Source organism: Rhinolophus sinicus, chromosome 2 (genome assembly GCF_057876585.1).
Source record: "Rhinolophus sinicus isolate RSI-liver-muscle chromosome 2, RSI-T2T, whole genome shotgun sequence".
NCBI classification, from domain to species: Eukaryota; Metazoa; Chordata; class Mammalia; order Chiroptera; family Rhinolophidae; genus Rhinolophus; species Rhinolophus sinicus.
This window is the reverse complement of record NC_142502.1, coordinates 172,348,058-172,371,852: the sequence shown is the minus strand read 5'-3', so window position 1 is coordinate 172,371,852 and position 23,795 is coordinate 172,348,058. Positions and strand designations below refer to the sequence as shown.

The 23,795-nt window shown below is 37.8% G+C and overlaps 1 protein-coding gene across 1 annotated transcript in view; it reads left to right on the top strand.

Moving 5' to 3' along the window:
* BABAM2 (BRISC and BRCA1 A complex member 2) overlaps positions 1-23,795 on the top strand; it is a 367,671-nt gene that overhangs the window by 122,793 nt on the left and 221,083 nt on the right. Inside the window, exon 6 of the mRNA XM_019735370.3 lies at positions 7,448-7,522. Coding sequence (XP_019590929.1) covers positions 7,448-7,522 — 75 coding nt within the window. The remainder of the gene's footprint in view (positions 1-7,447; positions 7,523-23,795) is intronic.

Sequence of the window (23,795 nt, the reverse complement as noted above, 5' to 3'; positions counted from 1 at the left end):
GTGTTGTCAACAGCGTATTAACATATTTGTAGATTTCTGTCAGATTCCACTTTGCGTAAAGACCAGGTAGCTTCTCTTGTATTAACCCTTCCACAAATAACTATAAGCTCTAGACAAAACACAAAGCCACATGCCTGAGGGTGCTGGAGAGTGGTCAGAAGCAGGCAGCTCCTGGATGGAGGTTAACACTTAGAAGGGAAAGCAGAGCTTAGGGGACAAATTCAAAACATCTAATATACATGAAAGCAGAGTCCTAGAAGGAGAGGATAGGATAAAAAGAGGGCAGGAAAATATTTGATGAAATAATGTCTAGAGAGTCCCAAATATGGTAAAAGGCATAAATTTACAGATTTAAATCTCAACAAACCCCAACCAAGACAAATGTAAAGAAAAACAAACAAAGCACATTATAGTCAAAATACTGAAAACCAGACATAAAGAGAAAATCTTAAGCAGCCACAGAAAAATGATACTTGATATGTAGGTGAACAATTATTTGAGTCACCACTGATTTTTCATCAAAAACAATGGAGGTGATCACTCATGTGGGATATAAAACAGGAAGCAACACATTAATGAATAAAACAAACAAACAAACAAATAAGAAAACTCATTGACACAACAGTATGGTGGTTATTAGGGGGCAAGGGAGGTGAGGGGAGGTTGAAGAGGGCAAAGGGGGTTAAATATATGGTGACAGAAGGAGACTAAACTTTGGGTGCTACGTACATAATTCAGTATACAGATGATGTCTTATAATATTGTATACTTGAAACTTACATAATCTTATTTACCAATGTCACCCCAATAAATTAATTTAAAATTAATTAATTAATTTAAAAAACAATGGTAAGAAAACAGTGCAGTGATATCTTTAAAGTGCTGATATATTTCTGCCAATATGTTTGGTGAAAAATTATATTCAGTTTAGTTTTAATTTGTATTCCTTTTTACCAGTGAGGTTAAGCATTTTTTCATATGTTTAAGAGTCACTTTGTTTTTTGTACATAGCCTTTGCCTGTTTTTCTCTTGGGGTTTTAATCTCTTATTCATTAAGGACATTAGCTCTTTGTGATAGAATTGCAAATACATTTCTCTAAGTTTGTCAGTTGTCTTTTAACTTTGCTGATGGTGGTTTGTCATCCCCAAATTTTTTGTGTTCAGGTAATCAAGTGTGTCTATCTTTTCCTTTATCGCTTCTGAATTTGGAGTCATATTAGAAAGACATTCTCTGTTCTAAAACATTCATCAGTGTTTTATTCTTTGTGATTTTAGTTTTTACACGGAAATCTTTAATCTACTTGTACTTAATCTTCATATATGATGTGAAATATGGATCTAACTTTTGTTTGTTCCTAGATGGCTACCCAGTTGTCTGACACCATAAGTCATACACTCAGTGTATTGGGGCTTATTTCTATACTTACTTTCTGTGCCCCTGGTCTGTGTGTGGATGAAACACCAGTTCTACCTTGCTCTAATTATTGTGTCTTTATATTATGCTTTACTATCTGGTGTAGCCAGCCCTCTTCATTAGTTTTCTTCTTCTGAGTTCTCCTGGCTGGTATTGTTTATTTTTTCACATGGTCTTTGACTTGACTTTTCAAATGGTCCCTCAAAGAAATGAACCCCCAAGCCTAGACAGGTCAGGTCTTCATGAAATACGCTCTCAGCACACCCTGCCCTTTCTTTGATAGTATTTTTCACAGGTTATAATTTATAGGAGTATTATGTTAATACTATCTGATTTACTAGAGTATAAGCTTCAGGAGGGCAGGGATCGTGTCTCTTTTACTCATTATATACGCAGTACCTAGTATAAGGCCTGGTACATTTTAGGCTCTTAATTCATAGGAATGAATGGATGCATTGGTCTTGAGCCTTAGATTGAGCTCTGATTCTTTATTATTCTCCCAACTACTGTCGGCAAGTTTCTTGACTGTTCTAAGCTTCAATTTTCTCACTTCTAAAATAGGTATAAATGAATTAGATCTACTGAATAGAGTTTTGGGGAAAATTAAATAGTATATCTTAGAAAACCTTTTTGTAAAGTATGAGATGTTCTAATTGGACTAATTTTGGTTTTCTTTTTCACATGTAGTACATAATTATGCATTTGCCCAGGAACAATGTCCAGACTTAAGCTATTGGTTGTCAACGTCCATTTGGAGAATTGCCCTTAGCAGGCTGTCACCCAGCTAAAGTTACAGCCATTCTCGAGTATTTCTTAGTTTTAGCTATCTAAGAACAGTCAATTTTAGATGGCAGCTTGTTTGTTGACAGGGAACAGTGTCTAAGAAAGAAAGTAAATTTTCCTTTATAGAGCAACCTGGGGTTGGAATCCATTCTGCATAAGATGCCTGTCACCTCCAAAAGGAGGAGAAAACTATGACACAGCTGCTATTACCAGAAGAAATGCTTAGACCTAATAAAAAAGTGCTTTATGATTGCCAGCTTTAAAGCCTACTATACATTCTGTGGTTTGCTACTGAGAGACTGAAGAAAACTTAGCACTTGTTTCTAATAGCATTGGAAACTAAGACTCAAGAATTCAGTTTTCAGTTCTGCCCCTAATTTTCCTTGTGACCTGTAAACTAAAGTTCCTCTGTGAAAATGAGTAAATGGTGATTTAAAACATATCTTAATGTAAAATATGAGCCAAAACTTAGTCTTGTTAGTTTAAGTTACTTGCCAATGTACTATAACTTGAAAAATGGAAGGACGCACATATTTATCGCTAATGCTGGGGAAATTGCCATTAAGGCAGTTGGCGGAATGGCTGACATTTTAACAGTCATAGGTCAGATAATTTTTTATGTCTTTCCAAGAGAAGATTTGACCAAGGATTGACAAAAAAAATCAAATTATTCTGTTCACTTGGCTGCATCTAAATGTCTCATTTTCAGCTTACAGAAAAGATTGCTATGGAAGCAATCTTTGACGTTACAACAGAGTGACCATAAATTGTCTGAATAACTGTTGGAACTTCAAATATGAAAACACAGGAAAAAAATCATTGTCTGCGGTAGAATTCGGAAAGGATTTTTCACTTGTGTCTTGCTTCTCATATCATGTGTATAGCTCAAATTTTACATTAAGATATATTTTAAATAACCGTTTACTCAATTTCACAGAGGAAGGTTAGCTTACAGGTCACAAGGAAAATCAGGGGAAGAATTGTAAACTGAATTCTTGAGTCTTAGTTGCCAACATTTCCAGTGCTATTAGAAACAAGTGCTACCGTGTTTCCCTGAAAATAAGACCGGGTCTTATATTAATTTTTGCTTCAAAAGACGCATTAGGGCATTAGGGCTTAGGTTCAGGGGATGTCACCCTGAAAAATCATGCTAGGCCTTATTTTCTGGTTAGGTCTGATTTTGGGGGAAACATGGTAAGTTTTCTTTAATCTCTCAGTAGGAACATACAAAATCTATAGTAAGCTTGAAAGTTGGAGATCATAAAACACTTTTATGGTTTCTATTAGACTGGCTTCTTTTCACAGTCTTAAGTTTCATTTATTATGAATTTAGTTGAATAAATCAGTCTGTTGCCAATAAACATAAATTTATACTAGTTCTAGGATCAACATTTTGAGAAGGGATGAAGGGACCGTTTGAGCATTTTTAAAAGAATGTTGGTCTGAAATAGCTGGGAGAATAAAAATGTATTGTACAAACTAAAAAAGGGCAAAAGAACTAAAATACAGTGCATGGACTAAAATAACTAGCAGTTCCAATGAGTCCAAGTGCTAAATATGCAATTATCTTTCTGATTACCTTTTATGTACAAGAGTTCTTTTAATTTTTTTAATCTCATATTTCACTTCTTTTGTTGTTTCAAAAAAAAATATATAAGAGCCATATATTGAAAAATATATGTAGGAGTCTAAGAAACTAAATTTTGAGATTGCCATTTTAACTTACAGATTGACATTTTAGACTAGTAGGTAGAAATGGCTATTTATTGATTGGTAGGTGGTTTGCCTCTGAAAATTGAAAATGAAGAAGGAATGAATGAGTTTGACTTATATATTGTCTGTCCAACCAACCTTTTCTTTCTTTTTTTTTTTTTTTCAACCAACCTTTTCTAATTCGTGGATACTTTCTAAAAACCTGTCTCAACATCTCCAGGAATGACTTACCAAGTATTCCACATAGATGTAGCAGCCATTGTAGTGTTCACTAATTTTATGAATGATTGTGGCATATTGTTCCTGTAGGGGGTTAGTAGAAATTGCTCACACTATAGAGAATAGTTTCTGGGTGACTCAGAGCAGTATCAGTGCTTTTTTTGCTCCAGTAATACTGGATATCCAGGAATACTCCTACATCAACCCTGTTTATACTTGCTGTTCTCTTTGCCTGGGGTGTTTTCCCCCACACTCCCCATGGTTTGCCACCTCACCTCTTTCACCCCTCTGCGCAGTTGTTACTAACTCCCCACCATTTGAGTTTTGAGCAGAGGAGGATCATCACCTGCCTAATGTGTTGTGGTGACGGGAATAGCCTGCGGGGAATAGGCTGAAGCTGTGGTTGGGGGGGGGATCATAATGACGGGGAGAGATAACAGTGGCTCAGATCAGGTGGTCTGGTTGTGCAGGTGGTGAGAAGTGGTGGGGCTTAGCATGTAAACTGAAGGTAGAGGAGGCAGGTTTTGCTGCCATTTTGAATGTGGATTGTGAGAGAAAGATAGGAGTCAAGGATGATTCTGAGGTCTTTTTGGCCTGAGAGGCAGAAAGAATGAAATTGCCATTTACTGAAATGGAGAACTATCAAAGGAAGAGCGAGTTTGGTTTTAGTTACGGTAGTTGAGTAAATGAAACTTGAATTAGTCGGAGGTCTGGGATAGAGCTATGACATTTGGGAATCATTACCCTATAAATGGCATTTAAAATCATGAGCCTAGATGAGATCACCTGGGGAGTGCAGATAAAGGAAAGAGGTCTTGGGGGTCAGCCCTTGGTATACTCCAGTGTGCAGAGATTGAGGAGCTCAGAGGGAGGGCCAGTGAAGTAGAGAAGAAGCAAGAGAGAGTGGGGTCCTGGAAACCAAGTGAGGAATGTTCCCGGAAAGGAGGGATCAGGTCTCTCAAAGTGCTGCTTATAGAATAAGGACTAAGGTGAGGACTGAGGAATGACATTGGATTTGGCAATGGGGAGGTCCTTGATGAGCTGTTTTCGTGTTGTGGTGGGGAAGAAAGACTGCCTGGGGAGCGTTCAAGAGAATAATAAAGGAGGAAATGTAGACCTCGAATATAGACTAATTCTTTATAAGAGATTATTGTGTAAAGTAGAATAAGAAATGAGATGGACCTGAAGAGGGATATGAAGTCAAGGAAGACTTTTTCAAATGATGTGTGCATGCTGATGGAAATGAATGGGGAAAAAGGAAAAACACTACGTAGGAGAAAGAGAACGGGGACAGTTGGTGGAAACATGTATTCTTCGGTGAGTGTTCCTTCCTCTGTAGCACTGTACACAGCACTAAAGAAAGACTTTTCTGTTCCTTCCATACCCACCTCCAAACTCCCACTGGGCTAGGTGCCCCTCTTAAGTGCCCATTTAACTCTGCACTTTGTATATTGCCCCTATACTTACTGCTTTTAATGACCTCTTAGACTTAACAACAGACTCTTAGGTCCAAAGAATGATACTTAGCACGGTGTGTTAGTGCTAGAGTCCTTGGAGCTTAACATCAAAACCACACCTTTTTAGTAATCTTAGATGTTAACAGAAGGTAAGAATTTTATTAGGATCTTTCAAAGACCTTCTCCTCCCACCCACCATGGGGAGCTGTCTGTAGGTCCTTAAGTGGCACTTAACTACCCTCTCTGGTGCTGGGTGTCGAGTAACCTGCATGTTTTGGCGTTTCATACTCAGTGCAGCCTCTCAGCTCTGAGGACTAGTTCTTTTTCTCGCCACTGGCATTCCTGGTGGCACAGTGGCTGCTGTGACTCCGTCTGGCTTGCCTCACCTTTGATTCTGTTCATTCAGTTCTCTCATTTCTGCCTTTTCTGTCAGAGTTAGGCTTGTGATGAAGAAGTGTTGTGTCCTTTGCCAGAGGTTGATAGAAGTTAAAAGATGTTGTAAGCAGGAAAACAAACAGTGAACAACTACGTAGATGGTAGTTATCATTGTTATCTTTTGAGCTCAAGGTTTATATTTCTGTTTGCATTTTCAAGGTTTTAGGTCAGAGTTTTAAAATTAGGGCCAGGACCTTGAATCCAGTAAGTTCCTAAGGTGTTTGTAGACAGGAATGGTGTATGTTGTGGAATCAGCTGTAGAAATGTGCCTGTGTGCTCATCCAGCCATCATTAAAAAAAGTGTGTTCATCCAGCCATCATTAAAAAAAATTTGTAAATGCTTACTATGTTTAAAGATATGTTTTGGGGAGTTTGAGGTACTTTTTTTTTTTTTAAGGGGGAAAGACAGTGGAGATATTGGGAGCTCTTTACGAGTCACAGTATGAAAAGGATAGAGATCCACTCTTTAGAGTACATAGGTCTAGATTATTCTTGGCGTTATTGCTTCAAACATCATATCACAGTGAAACCCCAGTATGTCAGAATCCCAAGCTGAGCTGCAGGCTTGCAATGAGAGAGGCTGGAAGACCCAGGACCCCAACAGCTCAGCACTCACCTTTGTTGCCTCTACAGAGTTTCCTTGGGACCCCTCGGTGTCTGCATAGCCCAGTTGGAAAACCCTTCCTCTAGACTCGCATAGTTTAAAACAATGTGATTCCTTAAGCCTTCCCCATCATAAAAATTGAGAGAGAAACTTTTTTCTTTTACATGAATTTTCTTTTAAAAAATAGAAGGTATTATTTATAGTTTAGTTAAATGTTTTAAATCACCAAACTTCTGTCCATCTTTCCTATGAAGAAGATTGGATCATAGAAAGAATTACCGAAAAACATTAGTTGATGATAATGATGTTAACAGATTGTCAGGAAATTAAATCTCCTTCGGGTACCCACTGATGTACTGCTTCATATGGGGAGAAGTTTAACCTTTGTATGCACTTCTAGACAACACTATAAAGGCTGGTGAGACATGTCATGAGCCTGTGGGTTATAAATATTAGTGAAGTGGTCTGAATGCTTTAGAAAATACAAATGAATTGAAGGGGCAGGTATAACTCTAGTGTTTGGATGTTTAGAAAATCATAGTCAGGTATTCTTTTTAGACTTTTAAAAGAAAAAAAGGTGATACTTATTATAACTTTATTGCACATTTAAAATGCAGATTTAAAAAATTCTAATTTTGCTTTTTAGTAACTAATAATTTAATACTTCCTTTTGATCCTCCCCTACTTTTCTTTCTTCATGTTGCTTTCCCAAATTGAAGATGCCTGTATTTTAAACAGGTTGAACTAGTGGCCTTGGCCATAATTGTCACTTCACAATCTATTTTTGATTTTAATCTTATTATTATACCTTTCTTTCTACAGACTGGTGAATTTTCAGCTCGTTTTCTTTTGAAGTTGCCGGTGGACTTCAGTAATATTCCCACATACCTTCTCAAGGTAAAAATATATAATTATCAATAGGAGAATATAAATGAGCATTTTAAGTAATTATTTAACCCTGAATATTTGTCTGACTGGTTTGCCAGCATTTTGTTCGGATGATGAATTCTATTAAAATATTAATTGCATGAAGATCCACTGAGTTCCTTTGTTACCTAAAAGCTAAAATAGTAACCCTAAAAGTTATTTTGAAATGAAATTTTCTTATAAGATAAAATTAGTGTAAATAAATTAAACTTTGGAAAACAATACCTTTAGTTAGTAATTTTATTGGGAGGAAAGGCTCTCATAGAAATTGTCTAATAATGCATTTTGTCTTTAAGTCAGATTGCATATTAACTATGCTGTGCCAAAGGACATTTTCTTTATTTATGTTAGCAGTTGATCTCAGGCACCTTCAAAATTGGGCTGTCCTGGAGAGACCCAGAATTGGGTTAGGCCAGTGTATATGGTATTCTTTAAAATGTGATGCAGGCAAGATATGGCTTGAGGAGCAGCTACTTTGGGCAGGGTCTACAAATACTTTGCAGAGAAGAGGTGGAATGCAAGTGAGTAGACCGTGGTTAGTGTGAAAGAAACTAAATGGACCAGGAAGCAAGTTCTGATCAGGAAGCCTGAAGACAAAAGCCTGGGTTCATCATAGATGAGAATTTGGGGTGTGACTGCCCTCAGCTCCATATTCCAATCTGTGGTTATATAGCGTTAGTCTAAGGTAAGAACAGTTTCAGCTTTACTAATTTGATGTTGTTCAAAGAATTAACGGTATTTGTAACAGTCTAGAGAGAAGACAAAATGCTTGTACAAGTTTTCCTGCATATTGTAGTAGTCAGTGAATAATATTAGATCTTAATCTTGATAATGATTGGAAGTGTGGTCTTGTGGAATATGAACTATGGACTATAGAAAAGATTAGGGAACACTTTTTTTAATACGTTCCACTCCGGGGGGATAAATTATTTTTTTCCCCCTAAGTAAAACATCAGATTTTTGTGCTTCATTAACCTTTCATTTTTAGTTTCTAGTTGACTCGTTTTCCACTCTGTATCCAAGGGTTGTGAAGTTCAAGTGAAAATGGAAGTCAGCAATTTATATTAGTTTCTCTTTACTCCTTTGTAGAAAATATACATATTAGAACTGTGATTACCAAGCATAATTAATTTGGTTCAGCATTTACTGTGCTCTGTTAGAATAGCAAGGTGTTTCTTTCGAAACTCTTAGATCACAGACTCATTGACCTTTATATATTCCAGTTAAAACTCTATTTCAGCTCATTGTAAACCAGATTCAATAATATATGAGACAAAAAAAAAATGAGAGTACATTATTTATATAATCACTTTACTCCATAGTTTACAGTTTTACAGTATCTCTGTTTTGATTTGTTGGGCCTTATCAGTTTGATTGGTTGTCCTGTTTATTTGAACTTGATGTTGCCTCTGCTCATATTCTTGAGGGTCAAAGGAAGAAAAAATGCTCTTGGATCATAATATACTTAATTATTTTTCTCTTCAAAATCAAATTTTCTTGTTTTCTAGTCTAAGAATTCTATCTTTTTATTATTATGTCCTTACTTTCCTCGCCAGTCAAATAGCAGAAAGATGGAACGTGTTTGGGAAAATTGGAAAGCTCCCCCTTCCCCACCCCCCCCGGAAAGTACTATGAAATTATTTTTCTCCTATAGATGATATACCTACATCGCTATACTAATATCTTTCTAGATGTTTAGTTCATGCCAAGAGAGTAAAACAACAAACACAAAAAAAGAGAAACTCCTGTATAACACAAAACAATAGCAAAAAAATAAATAAAAAATACCTACGTGCATACCAGAAGTAATCCAGAATAACTGTTGAGGGTTTTAAGATCTAAGTTCCTGAAGTTGTTGAATTATAACCTTGGAACATTTGGCTATACTCGTAAAAGAAGGTTTGCATTAGAACTGCTTTACATGTTAATTACATTTAGGTGCTTCTAATGTAATCACCAGGCTTATAACTGATAGTCTAAGTCCCAAAATAAACACCCCTAATTCCTAGGATTAGTATACTCTTCACCAGCATTAATGTAATTTTACCTCACCATCCCAAAGAAATGAAAGATAAAATACAACTTCTAGTATAATTTCTAAATATTGAGATACCATGGAGTTTGACTACATACCTTACTGATTTGCTGCAGTGAAATTTCATTACACTATGATGAAGGCATCGTCAATTCATAAGTTTATATGTCCGAGTGTACCTATTTTATCTACTAATAGAATTTTTTAATGTTAAAATGAAAATGCCATTAAATCAGTGATCATGATTTTGCTTAATATTATACTCTAAGCACATATGCTTCTTACATGGGGTAGAGTGAATTTATTCTGAAATTGAGTCCTGACTTCAGCATCTGAATTTTATTCTTGGCTAAGTTAAGTCAAAGGGTTAGATAAATCATGTACATAAAAACTCAGTCAGTAAAAAAATGCTTCTGTATTTGTTAGGATCCTTTATTTTGGGCAGTAGAAATCCGGCACAAACTAGTATAAATTAGATGAGAGTTGTAGTACAAATCTTGTGCTTCCATAGTCCACGTAGCAGGAAGCAGATCCCATGCTGGATAGTCTGTAGATAGGCATAGACCAACTTTCTCATGCCTGCCCCATTTGGGCCCACCTACATGCCCCTGAACTTCTCACTGGTTTGCTTTGTGGGGAGAAATAGTGGTCCCCAGAATAAGGGGGGAGTAATTACTGAAATGATAAAATTGTAAGTATTCTCTACCGTTACTAAACCAAAGATTGTTTTATATTTGTATATTTTCTTATAAGGAAGAGCTGGTCATTAGAAGATGCTGCTCTTAATTTTCTTTAGGATGTGGTAAAAATTGGCTTATGTATATTCCTGCACTTCCCTCCCCTTCTTCCGCCTCCCCCCACTCCGGTTTAAGCCGTTATTTCTCAGTCTAGTTGTGTAGGACACAGCTCCCTGGCCCATGCTGGTGTTATGAGCCTTGCACTCCCCCCCCAGCTGAGGCAGTCAGTGCCAGTCGTCAGCCATGATGGCTGCCGGCTAGTCATGGCGCAATACGGTAGCCAGTGACAGCACTCAGCAGCCCAGCTCCAGGGAGAGCCGTTGTTCACAATCTTAGCTGTAGAGGCGCCGCTCACTGGTCCATGTGGGAATCAAACCAGCGACCTCAGCATTAGGAGCACAGCACTCCAACCACCTGAGCCACCGGGCTGGCCTCACCTGTACTTAATCTTTTTGTAAGAGTTATTAAGCCTAAGAATATGATGCTAAGAAAGCATTTTGGAAAACCATACTTGTGAGATAACTAAGGAAAGGTTTCAATTGTCTAGTAAAATTTTTGTCATCTGAAAAAGAAGTACTCCGAATGTAAGAATGTAGTGTTTCAGGAGGGGAGAAACTCGCTTGTAAACATGATATGTGTTCGAATTAGCCTCTTAAAATAATGAACCAGTTTTATTCAGAATATGGTGAAGCTAAAGTCCTGTAGTTAGGATTATACAGAAATATAGTAGCATTATTCAGAAATATCTAGGAAATTGCTGGATCTTACTAAACTAGAAGGCTAAGTAGTAATGTTTCCTGTAGATAATGGATGTGAGAAAACATAACCTTTAAAAAAAAAATCAATGTTACCTTTTTTTGTTTGGTAAGACCATAACTGTTCCTACCGTTGTCTTAGTCAGTTTGGGCTGCTATAACAAAAACATCATAGACTGGGTGGCTTAAACAACAGATATTTATTTCTCACATTTCTGGAAGCTGGGAAGTCTAAGGGCAAGTCACCAGTAGATCCACTGTCTGGTAAGGGCCTGCTTCATGGCTTGTAGATAGCCATCTTCTTTCTGTATTCTCACATGGCCGAGAGAGGTCTTCTGTCTGGTGTCACTTCTTGTAAGGACACTAATCCTACTCATGAGAGCTCCACTCACCTGACCTGATTACCTTCCCAAGGCCCCTCCTCTAAATGCCATCACTTTGGGATTAAGCCTCAACATATGAATTGGGTGGGTACACTAAACATTTAGTCCACAGCAGTAGTCTGAATAGTTGCTGGAGTGTCTCTAAACTAGGTACCACGGATCCCTAGCCCACCTAGGAGCAGGACCGCACCAATTTACTATGACTGAAGTACTTGAACTTCTAGCTTCCACAGTGTTCTTCTTTGTATCATGTCACACCACACGTGAGTCCATTCTTCCTGACAGATTGTTGCTGCAGTTTAATCCCACTTTAGTCTGACTCATGATATTCTGTAGAAGTGAGTTGAGGGTTCAAAAACTAAAATAGGCCATTGTGTCAGGAGACACAGCTCTCATTTTCCTCATCCTTCCCTGGAAGCCGCCGGGGCTGTGCTGGTCAGTTAGGGCACACTCAGTGCAGGGAGTGGGACACGGCTCACTGTTCAAACAGAGACAGAAAGCAGGCACGCACGTCAGGGTATCAGGACAGGTGCAGGGGCCTAGAACAGGCAGCTGTCTTAGGGAGATACTCATGCAGGTTGGAGTCATACGTGGTCTAAGGTTATGAACATGGAGGAAAGCTCCCAAGGGTCCTTGTGTGCTGACATCCTGGGTAGGAGCTGCCTCCTCAGCCGGACACTGACTAGCAGATTCACCTGAGTAGTCAACCTGCTTTCTAATCTGACTTAGGTAATCAGTGCAGATGCTCCAGGCCAGGCAGGCACTGGAAAAGAGTGACTCTGGCTTGATAGGAAATGGTGAGAACTGTAGTGAACTAGCAAGTATGTGCTTCATCTAAGGCAACAGATGCTACTCAGCCACAGCGTTGTTTCCATGTGAGAGTATGAGCGTAACATTGCCAGATATGCTCATGTTATTACAAGGAGCCCAGAATCTCAGGTGTGTTATATATATATGAAAAATATCTGCTTTTTAAATGATGACAATGGATAAATATATTTAAGAAACACTGCAGGCCAAACAATATCTGTGTGTGTTGGCCTTGGCAGTCTGAGAGTCAGATAGGCTGCAGAAGGGTGTGCTAAAGAGCATCCCAGGTGGATAAGGTACAACTCCTCATAGCACCGCGTGGTCCATTGATTGCTGGAATATGACAGCAGTAAATGAATTGACACTGCATTTCACCTTCAGATGTAGACACTGATTCTGAACTAGGGAACCATTCTGGATTAGTCAGGGCTCTCCAGAGAAACAGAACCAATAAGACATGTGTATATATATATATATATATATATATATATATATATATATATATATGTAAGAGAAGATTTATTATAAGAATTGGTTCACTTGGTTAAGGAAGCTGAGAAGTCCCACAATGTGCCACCTGCAAACTAGAGAACCAGGAAAGCTAGTGGTATATTCAGTCCAAGTCCGAAAGTCTGAGAACTAGGGGAGGTGAGGGGTGCTGGTGTAAGACGTGGAGTCTGAAGGCTTCATGAAGTCTGAACACCAGAAGTTCTGATGTTCAAGGGCAGGAGAAATGTGTGTGTGTGTGTGTGTGTGTGTGTGTGTGTGTGTGTGTGAGAGAGAGAGAGAGAGAGAGAGAGAGGAAAGGAGAGGAGAGGAGGAGGAGGAGGAGGAGCGAGGGAGGAAGAAAGAATATGAATTCACCCTTTCTGAGCCTTTTTGTTCCATTTGAGCCCTCCGGGAGTAGATGATACTTACCCACATTGGTGAGGGTAGATGTTTTTTACTCAGTCTACTGATTTAAATGCTAATCTCTTCAAGAAACTCCCTCACAAACACACCCAGAAATACTGTTTTACCAGCTATCTGGGCATCCCTTAGCCTTGTCGAGTTGATACTTAAGATTAACCATCACACACTCTGTTGCTAAGGCTGCTAAATTTGTGACTGGAGCCACTAACTGAAGGATAATTAATGTACAGTTTAATAGAGAGAGCAGTTTAGGCCTAGATTTTCAGGTACTCTAGGGCATAGAAAGTATATTTTAAAATTATCTCCTGAGCTGTGTGCTCTTGTGATTTTCATTGTGATATGTGGTACACCTGGATTCTGATGGATACTTATTGGATATTTTCCACCTTGATTGCTGTCATATTAAGTAGCTTGGTTCCGAGATTATTTTAGGAATCTATGGAACCAAGGTAAATTTGGGGCAGTTGCATCTGTGCTGCATAGTCTTATCTAGGGCAACTTGTAAAAGTGGGCAACACTTCAAGGGCCTCAGGGGCTCCCTTTAACTCTGGATGATCCCAGTTAACTTTTAGTCAGTGGTTCTCATCCTGGGCTGCACTGATACCCTGGCCCTACCTCAGGTCAGTGGAATAGGGGTCTTTTGAGGTAAGGCCCAAATATCCTTGTCTTTGAAGGGTAGAAGTGAGGGAAGGGAAGTATTTTGTATTGAATAAATACTGTTTGTAGGAACTGGACTAGGGTGCTTTATATACACGGTCTTATTTAATATTCTCAATAACTACGCAAGGTAATTTTCCCCTACTTTGTGTGTGTGTGTGTGTGTGTGTGTGTGTGTGTGTGTTTCTTTTTCTTTTTAAATAGGTAAGGACTCTGGAGGTCCAGGTAACAGTTTGTGAAACTGGAATTTGGATGAGATTTCCCTGGCTCCAAAGCCAGTGGTCTTTCCGACACACCACACTGCAGGAAGAAATACTCTGTATTACTAGATTATTTTAACGTCAGTAGTTAAAATGGGAAGCTAAGACCCCTTATCTCTGTCTCTACTCTGAGGTAGAGAGAATAAATGAGTTTGAAGAAAGACCCTAAATTGAGATCCAACATAAATCTGCTTGGAGTGGTATTAAGTGATACAGGGGAGGATCTTAGTATGACCCAATGGACGACAGAAGGAGAACCTTGCACTGGGGTAGCACCTGTACCTCCTGCCCAGTGTCCCGAGCTGCTTACAATAACAGCAGCAGAGTACCCAGAATGGGCTGGGCTTGGTGCTTGGGTGCAGTACTGTGAGGAACCGGGAAGTGTTGATTTTTGGCTTAAAGTGATACTGGAATCTGTAGAGGATTAGGCAAGTGAAAAAAGAAATAAAAGGATAATCAGTGTCACCAAATACCTTATAATACAGTTGATAAAATATAGTTAGTAAACATTAATTTAAAAACAGTTAAGCACTCATGTATGCTGCATGTACCGTAGGCCTTTAAAAATGTGAAGATTTGTTATGGATCGGAATGGTTAGAGAAACCATTGTGACCAAGTTTAGGCATAAACTAGACTTCTGAAGTGGCCTAGCTTTTAAAGACCAGGAGAAGAAGAGGGTGAAGGTTGGATAATCAAGTCATTAATGGTGGGGCTCCGTGGGTGTACTGGAATTAGGGAGCAGGTAATAATCTAGGCTGGAAGAGAGATTTCTTGCAAGGGAATAATGAGCGATAAAGCTGGAAAGAGGACTTGGAAAGATCTTGAATGCTTGGACAATGATTTCAGACTTCATTAAGCAGGTAGTCATAATCTCTTTATACCTGGATTAGCTTTCTATTTCATTTCCCTGGCCTCATTCTCTCCCAGGCCCAATCTCCCTGCAATATTGCTTCCAGAGTAGTGTACTTTAATCTCTTTTTTAAAGAAATAATGGTTCCTCTTGAAAGAAATAATTGCTTCCAAAGCCTATCTGTCCATGCAATTCTGTTTTACACTGTTTCCCAGCCTGTGCAATTAATCTGAAACAGGCAGCTCTTCTCACTGTCCTGCCAGTGCTGTGAGAATTCCCAATGCTTTCACTTTGCTCCTGCTCTCCCTTCCATCTTGGAAGCCCCGACTCCTTGATCATTTTCTAGAGAATTTACTTAACTGACATAAGAATGAAGTCCAAAGAAGTTCAAGTTACTTGCCTAAGACCGTAAATGTTTATTTGGAGCTGTTGACAGAATACCTACTCTTGATTATTGGCAGCTGGGACTGCAGAGGAGCTAGGGGATCATGGTGGAGAAGAAGGGGATCATGAAACCAAAGTGAGCCTTTTGAGGAAGGAAGTGTAACATACGAGGTGTGAGCAAACAATATGGTGAATGTTTAAATTTTATAAAATGTATTACAGTAAAAGACACATTGCTGTTAATCCCCCTCAAAATACTTCCCCTCGCTTCAAACACACTTATCCCATCATTCTTGCCACTTTCTGAAGCAGTTCTGGAAGTCCTCTTTCATGAGTGTCTTTTGTTGCTCTGTTGTAGCTGCTTCGATAACCTGAATCTTTTTCACTTTGGGGAAGAACCAGAAGTCGCACGGTGCCAGATCTGGTGAATAAGGTGGATGAGGACACATGGTAAAATTTTTATTTTGACAGAAATTGCCATATACCAGACGCGATGTGTGACACGGAGTGTTGTTATGATGGGGGATGATTTACGGCACACTTTAAAACACACCGTCTCTCAACTGTAGCTCACACCCAAATGACTGCACTGAACAAGTGGAAACTTGTCACACACTGTTACTAAGGTTCGACACACTGCTTCCTGTATTGAAGATCCCTGCCTTTCCATTGGATGGCACTTGGCAGCAGCATTCACCGTATTTTGTGATCACATTGGAAAGGCTCCATGTCACGCATCGCTTCTGGATGGCAATTTCTGTCAAATAAAAATATTACCATGTGTCCTCATCCACCTTATTCACCAGATCTGGCACCATGCAACTACTGGCTCTTCCCCAAAGTCAAAATAACCATTAAAGGTAAATGTTTTGAATCAATTCAGAACATTGAGGTAACCACGACAGCGCAACTAAAGAAACTCACGAAAGGACTTCCAGAACTGCTTCAGAAAGTGGCAGGAATTATGGGATAAGTGTGTTCAAAGTGAGGAGGAGTGTCTTGAGGGGTATTAATGGCAATGTGTCTTTTACTGTAATACCTTTTCTTTTTAACTTAAACATTTGTTATATTTTCTGAACACATACAACTATGGGAAAATCAAGGCCTGAACTTGGAGGATCCAGTGGAAGAGAATTACACAGGTAGAAGGTCTACAGGAGCCCAAAGGTTGTATAATGAAGGGAATGCTCAAATGCTGTTGAATAAATAAGAATAGACCCAAGAAAAGACATTTGATTTGGTTAAGGCCATAGAGATGTTGAGACTAGAGAGAACCTATCAGTATAATGGCCAGGATAGAGACCAGATTATTAGTTTTAATGAAGATATGAATGAATATGAAGTATACTCAGTGGGTATTTGACAAAATGAGTTGTGGAAATGGGCTGGAATCTTGAAAATTTTAAATGATCCAGTGAAATTGTTATGAAACAACTGAAATGATAGCATACTGGACAAAATAATCATAGAGGAGGCTTTTCAAGAAATAGTTTTAGCTTGTGATATACTTGAATATGATAATCTTACTGATGTTCTTTCTTTGAAAAGTTTAAAGGAAATGTTGGAGAAAACCCATTTCAAGTGGGGCTATCATTCTTTCATATAGTTAAGGAGAATAGGTAATGGCATGAGTTACAAGTGCATATGACAGTCACATTTTGTGACTTGTCATCAAAGATTGAGTTTTAGTAAAGTTGTAGTTAGAAATGGAAGGATTTTGCATTCTGTGCACCCAGAAGAAAATTAGGCTAATTAATCTCCCTAGGCATTTTTTTTTTTTTTTTTTGGTTGATGAATTCTTGCATCGTCCTTTATTATTTGGAACTGTTTGAAAGCCCATTTAGTTTTACATATTTGCTAGGAAGGAAACTGATAATTTTCCCCAAATATTCTTTTTATTTAAAATCCAAAATCCTCAAACTTCTAAGGATGGTATATATTGATTATAGTTGTTTCTCAGCAAGCATAAGATAGCGAACCTTAAAAAGCTGCCTGATCCTGGTAAATGAATATAAATTCAAAAGCTGACCTCACAAAGATTTTTTTTCTAAACCACAGATTAAATAATGCCTCAGAATTTGAGACCTTTAGTTGAGGGAATTTTTTGGATCCAGTCAAGTCACACGTAATAAGCAGCTTTTAGAAATAAAGACTGCTTTAACTCACTCTTATGAAATCTGATTTTAAAGCAAAACAGTTGTCTGTTGCTTGAAAGACCATAAAGAATTCACAGAGAATCCTCGTCTTATTTTAAAGGAAATAATTTCTGTCTAATCAAATAGGAGTGGACATACTTTTATAAAACTAGGAATGTGTACCTGGAAGAAAGTGCCATAAAAGTAGGGTACTGTTTATCCCTACAATAAGTCTGATTTATTGTTGCTCAATTTGAGTCAAAATTTGCATTTGAGACTTAATCACAAAGTAATTATTGAAATATCTGATAACTTCTGCAGGGAACTTCCCTTTATTCTTTCATGAAGTAGGGGACCCGTGACTGCTTTTAGTTCACTGTCCTTGTCCTGTCTCCCTTCTTTAGAGAACTAGGGCTTAGAGAAAAACACACTCCAGATCAGAGGCCCCAGCGTCTTCTCTAAAGGGCAAGATAATAAAATTTTAGGTTTGCAGGCCATATGGTCTCTATCACAACTGCTCAGTTCTGCTGTCAGAGTATGCTACAGACAATATGCAAATGAACGAGTGTGGCTGGGTTCCAATAAAACTTTATTTTCAAAAACAGGCATTGGGCTGGATTTGGCCTGTGATCAGTTGTTTGCTGGTCCCTTTTCTAGATTATGGAGGGGGGACAATTTCTTCACAAAGGCATCTGGGGCATCATAGAAAGATAAGTAAAGGAATTTGGTTCAGTGAGTGTGATTGGGTTTTAATACCATGTTCTCTGAGTTGATATTTTGCTAGGGTGAAGTCTTTTCCTCCCTCCTTTTTCCCTTTCCTTCCCTGTTTTATTCCTACCTTTTTTCTATCTTCTCTCTCATTTTTAAATAACATAAAATTTACTAAATTCTCTTCTAAGTCTTAGTTTCTCTAACTGTTATAATGTGGTCGGGTTATGTTATACACCATAATGGATTACTGAGAATGTTAATGAGATAATGAATATGATGGTACATAATCCACTTCTGAGCTAGGAGTAGATGCAGAATAGAAATAGTTTTGATTTTATTTAGTCATTTAATTTATATTTCAAAGTACTGAATTTATTGTGGACTGAGAAGAAAGTATTTCATTGAAATCAAGAAAGAGTTATATTTACTGCTGCTCTTTTCCTCTCTCCTGATTTTCCTTATCCAGAATTCAAAACTAAAGTTTTCACTTGCCCCAAATTTCCAGATATAATTTATGGTAGTTCTGACAATAGTATATATTCCTACTAAAAACGAACAGTCACAGGTAGCTTCTGTGAACTTTCTCCTTTTCCTTTTCTTTTGTTGTTTTATTTTTTGTGGTGTGCTTATGTTTCTTGCTTTCTGAATTACAATTTTAGGATATAGCAGTATCTCAAATGATTATCGTTTGAGCTGTTGCTACTGTATGCCCATATAGGGATCGTCTTTAAAGTACAGTTTGTTCTGCTATGGAGCATGCTTTAGTAACATGAGTTAGTTCATACATGAATGGAAAATACTGGAAGCATGTCAGTATAATACAAAAGGTGCCGTGGTTTGTAGTTGATTTTTCGTAGCACATTAATATTTTGACTACTAAATAGCAGCAGCTAAATGCAAAGCACATTGATACAGGTGGACATAGCAGGTGTTGGAAGTGTATTGTAATTGCACGGTATGTCCATTCAGTCTATATCTTTCCAATAGGCTCAGTTTGCCATACTCTGTATTTAAGTATTTATCGCATGGTTTCCTCTGTCATTGTCGAAAGGAAACTAACACAAGATAACGAGCCAGAGCTAGCTAGCCCTCTCTGTTACGTTCTCCAAATCCTGCTTCTTCACTGTAACTTCTGATGATGGTGTCCCTCTCCTCTTTCCCATAACTCAGCAATTTCAATCTTTCCTCAGACTTAAAGCCCCTTGCATTAAGTTACCTTTACCTTTTTAAAAAGTCCTATATTTACTGTGGTAATTCTTTATTTATTAGGAATATTATGTGCCATTTTAAGTACGTTAATGTTTTTACTGAATTTTTTTGGGTTTTGTTAATGTAGTAGTTACAGAGTTGTGCAGGCAACTGTAACGTATGGTCTGGCCTTACCATATTTTTCTCATGAGCCTCTTATTCTTAATGTGTAATTTACTAGAATGCAATTTTTGAAAAAAAGGAATGCACATATCATAGCAGGAACACTTATATTTTAAAACAACCAGAAATTCTCTTCTGTTATAGACAAGGCATCCTTAGTCCTTTATACTTTCAATACATGTCCTAAATTTTTAAATCCTTCTCTATTTTCATACTTCTCTTCAGGAAATGTTGCAGATTGTCAGCGTCTCTCATAAACTGTGGTGCCCAGAAATAGGCACAAAATTTCCGCTAGGCTTGATCAGGTCAGTGCGCATTAGAACTCCGAACTCCCCGGTAATTGGTGCTCACTGAGCTTGTGAAAGACACCCAGGCTCCTGGTCTTACGAATCCTGTTTTACGCAGTTGGCTTTCAGGGTGAAGTGCAGACTAACCCCTTCATATGCTCTTTTTGAATTGGCCTTGTTTTTTTCCAGCCTATTTGTGGGGGAGGTATTGCCACCTAGGATCCAGAAAGGGAAGTATGGGTTGGAACCAAGTAGTACACAGAGGATAACGGGAATTAATGGGATGTGATCATTATAGGCGACCGTTTTTATCTGGAGCCACTTTTCTTTATGGCAGCATTTTCTCTCTCCACGTGATAAAGGCACCACGACACCTAACAGGTAGTATCAGTTTATCTCTCATCTGTTATTTATTAACCATTTTCATCAATCAGACCCACATCTCAAAAGTAAAATGTGGTTAGGGGCATAAGACGACTACATAACAATAATAGTGCACGTCATAATAAGTCGAAGTACAGAGTTCTTTAGTGGGCTGAGAGGTTATTTCTAGTTGGGAAAAATCTATAAAGGAGGGGACATTTGGGATGGGCTCTGACGGACTGTTAGTACTGATGGAGAGAAGCTAGAGAGAATGAATGAGCATGATTTCAGGTGGCAAAATAGCACATTTGGAGAACAGTAGCACAGCCCAGTTTGGCTAAATCGTAAACGTGCACAGAGTAGTGGGAGATAAGAAAGAAAAGACATTTTAAAGATATAATGATATAGGTAGAGCCTTAAATGCCCAACTGAGGAGTTGAATGTTTGTTTTGAGTGATTGTTTTGAGTACTACTGTGATTGAAATTGTATTTGAGACATCTGCCAGAAAACAATATATGAAACGGTTGGGGAGGGAAAGGAGGGAAATGAGGCTGATAGTCAGGTTCTAGGGATGTGAAACTGAACAGGGAGGCTCCAGGTGACCCATGTTTCAGACGTGCTGCAGTCTTCACACATGGAGCTGCGGTGCTTGCTCACCCAGCACAATGATCATCCTGGGAAAATGAGGGCGAGGGAAGGGTGTATCTGAACCTTTTAGTCACTGTTACCCAAGGTGTCTATATCTGTTTCAGTTCATGATAAGTACAGAATTGAGAGTCTTTAGAAACATTTGAAATAGATAATCACGTCTGTTGACTGCAGTCATAAAAATGTCGGATTTGCATTATGATATTTAAGGCTTTTTCTTTTTCCAATAACTCATTTTTAATGTATTTTATGAAGCCATCAATCTGTGAAGAATTAGGAAAAACAAAACAAACAATAACTGTTCCTTCACTGTAGATGGTTGAGAAGCACTGTTGTAACCTACACTTGGCCTCTGTGGCCCCTGGCTGCCATTGCTTCCCCTCTCCTGGGACACAACAGTCTTTTAAGTGTCCTTGGGGTTTTTCAGTTTTGTTCTTTTTGCTGAGCTGGGTTTTGTATTCACTGTTACCCAATGTTCCCCTCCCCCTTTTTTCTTTATAAATGTATCCTCAGGATTAGGAGTAGGAGAAGGAACCTGTAGCCCTTGATTAAGGGAGGGCATTTAATATAGAATTGAAAGAGGGGAATTTTTCTTTCATAAAATATTTTAAAACAAATTTTAACAGCACATTTTCATCTACTTTTATGACAAAACAATGTCACAACAATACCCTCTTTCTTCCGTTTTTCTGAAGATCCATTTCCTTTCTTGAATCCATTGAGTGCAGCTTTGTTTTTACACATGACCATATTGTTGGAATGGGTGACACCCAGAAACAAGGTTGGTGCTCTTTTTTGATACAGGGTTGGTTATACAAGGTTTGGCTCTCTTGATGATTTAAGTTTTTCAAGCTTTTTGCTAACTTTAAAAAGTAGTCTTTAATACCCCGAATGTCTAGTCAATATGTGGTTACTTCATAAAAATACTCTTTAGCAGAAAATCTTGGAATATTGATGGTGGTCGTATTCTTAGTCTCTAGACCATAGACCAGCACTTCACAAGTGTGGTGCTGGGACTCCTGGTGTCCCCAAGACCCAGTCATAGGGTCCACAAAGTAAAACCTAGTCTCAAAATAAAATTAAGAATTCATTTACTTCATGAATGGACAGCGGAGTTTTCTAGTGGTTATATGGTGTGCTAGCATGTCATCATTACTCTGATGGCCCCTGGTGTGTTTGCTTTTGTGTTCTTGTATTTTTAAAAATTCTAAGTTTTCCCCAAAGCATACTCAAGAAGAAATAGATAACTTGAATAGTCCTGTGTCTTTTATAGTTCATAGTTAAATACCTTCCCATAAAGAAAACTCCAGGCACAGATGACTTCACAAGTTTGTCAGTCATTTAAGGAAGAAATAACACATAAATTCTACACACATTGTTTTGGAAAATTGAAAAGGAGGGACTACTTTCTATGATTCTATGAGAACAAGCATTACCTGATAAGAAAACCAGACAAAGATATTACAAGAAAACCACAGATGAATCTTTTTCGTGAATATAGGTATAAAATTCAAAACAAAATTTTAACAAATTCAATATAATAATATATAAAAAAGATGATAGATCACGACCAAGTGGGGTTTATCCCAAGCCTGCAAGGTAGGCTGAATATTTAAAAAATCAACAATATGATTCACCCTATTAACAAATTAATAAAGGCCATCTTAATAAACAGAGAAAAAATATTTGACAAAGCTGCATATCCATTCTTGATAAAAACATTCAGCAAACTAGGAATAGAAAGGGACTTCCTCAACTTGATAAAGTACATCTATGAAAATCCTATAGCTAATATCATGCTTAATGGTGAAAGGCCAAATGCTTTCTCCCTAAGGTTAGGAGCAAGGCAAAGATATTTACTCTTACCAATTCTGTTCAGTACTGAAAGTTTTAGCCAGTACGATAAGGCAAGAAAAAGGAATAAAAGACACTCATAGTAGAAAGGAAGAAGCAAAACTATCTTTATTCATAAATAATGTGATTATTTTTGTAGAAAAGCCTAAGGAATCTACAAAAAAGCTTCTAGAAGTAATAAGTGAATTTTGTCATGTTGCAGGATACAAGATCAATGTATAAAATCACTTGTATTTCTATATACTAACTACAAATAATCTGAAATAGAAAATTTCAAAATATAATTTATAATAGCATCAAAAATATGAAGTATTTAGGGATTTTTCTTATCAAAAAAGATATGAAAGACCTATATGCTAAAAAGTACAAAACATTGCTGAGGGAAACTAAAGAAAAATAAACTAATAGATATACCCTATTTATAAGTCAGAAGACTCAGTATAAACATGGTATCAGTTCTTCCAAATGGATATATAGATCTCACTCAATCCTAGCAGGTCAAAACTCAGCTGGCATTTTTGTAGAGATTGACAGTCTGAGTCTAAAATTTATTTTGAAATATCAAGGGCCTAGAATAGCAAAAACAAGTTTGAAAAAGAACAAAATTGAAGGACTTCCACTCCCTGATTTCAAGACTTCCTTTAAAGCTACAGTAATGAAGACAGTGTGATAATGGTATAGATCAATAGAGGAGAACAGAGTATCCAGAAATAGACCACACATACATTGACAACTGATTTTTGACACATGTGGATAGACAATTCAGAAGAGAAAGTAATCTTTTCAACAAATGGTGCCAGAACAATCGGATATCTATATCCAAAAAAAAGCTGGGGGGGACTTTTTTCCATACCTTTGAACCATACAAAATTTAACTCTTAATGGATCATCAACTTAAATGTAAACCTAAAACTACAAAATTTCTAGAAGAAAACATGATAAAGCTTAGATAAAGATAGAGATTTAGTGAGAAAGAGTGCTGTGGAGAGATTTTTGGTTTTAGTTCTTCAAGTTGGAGGAACTGTCTTGGCTTTAGCTCCTATAACCAACTATCCTTTGGAGTCTTTGAGGCTCTCTTATCGTTTTCCA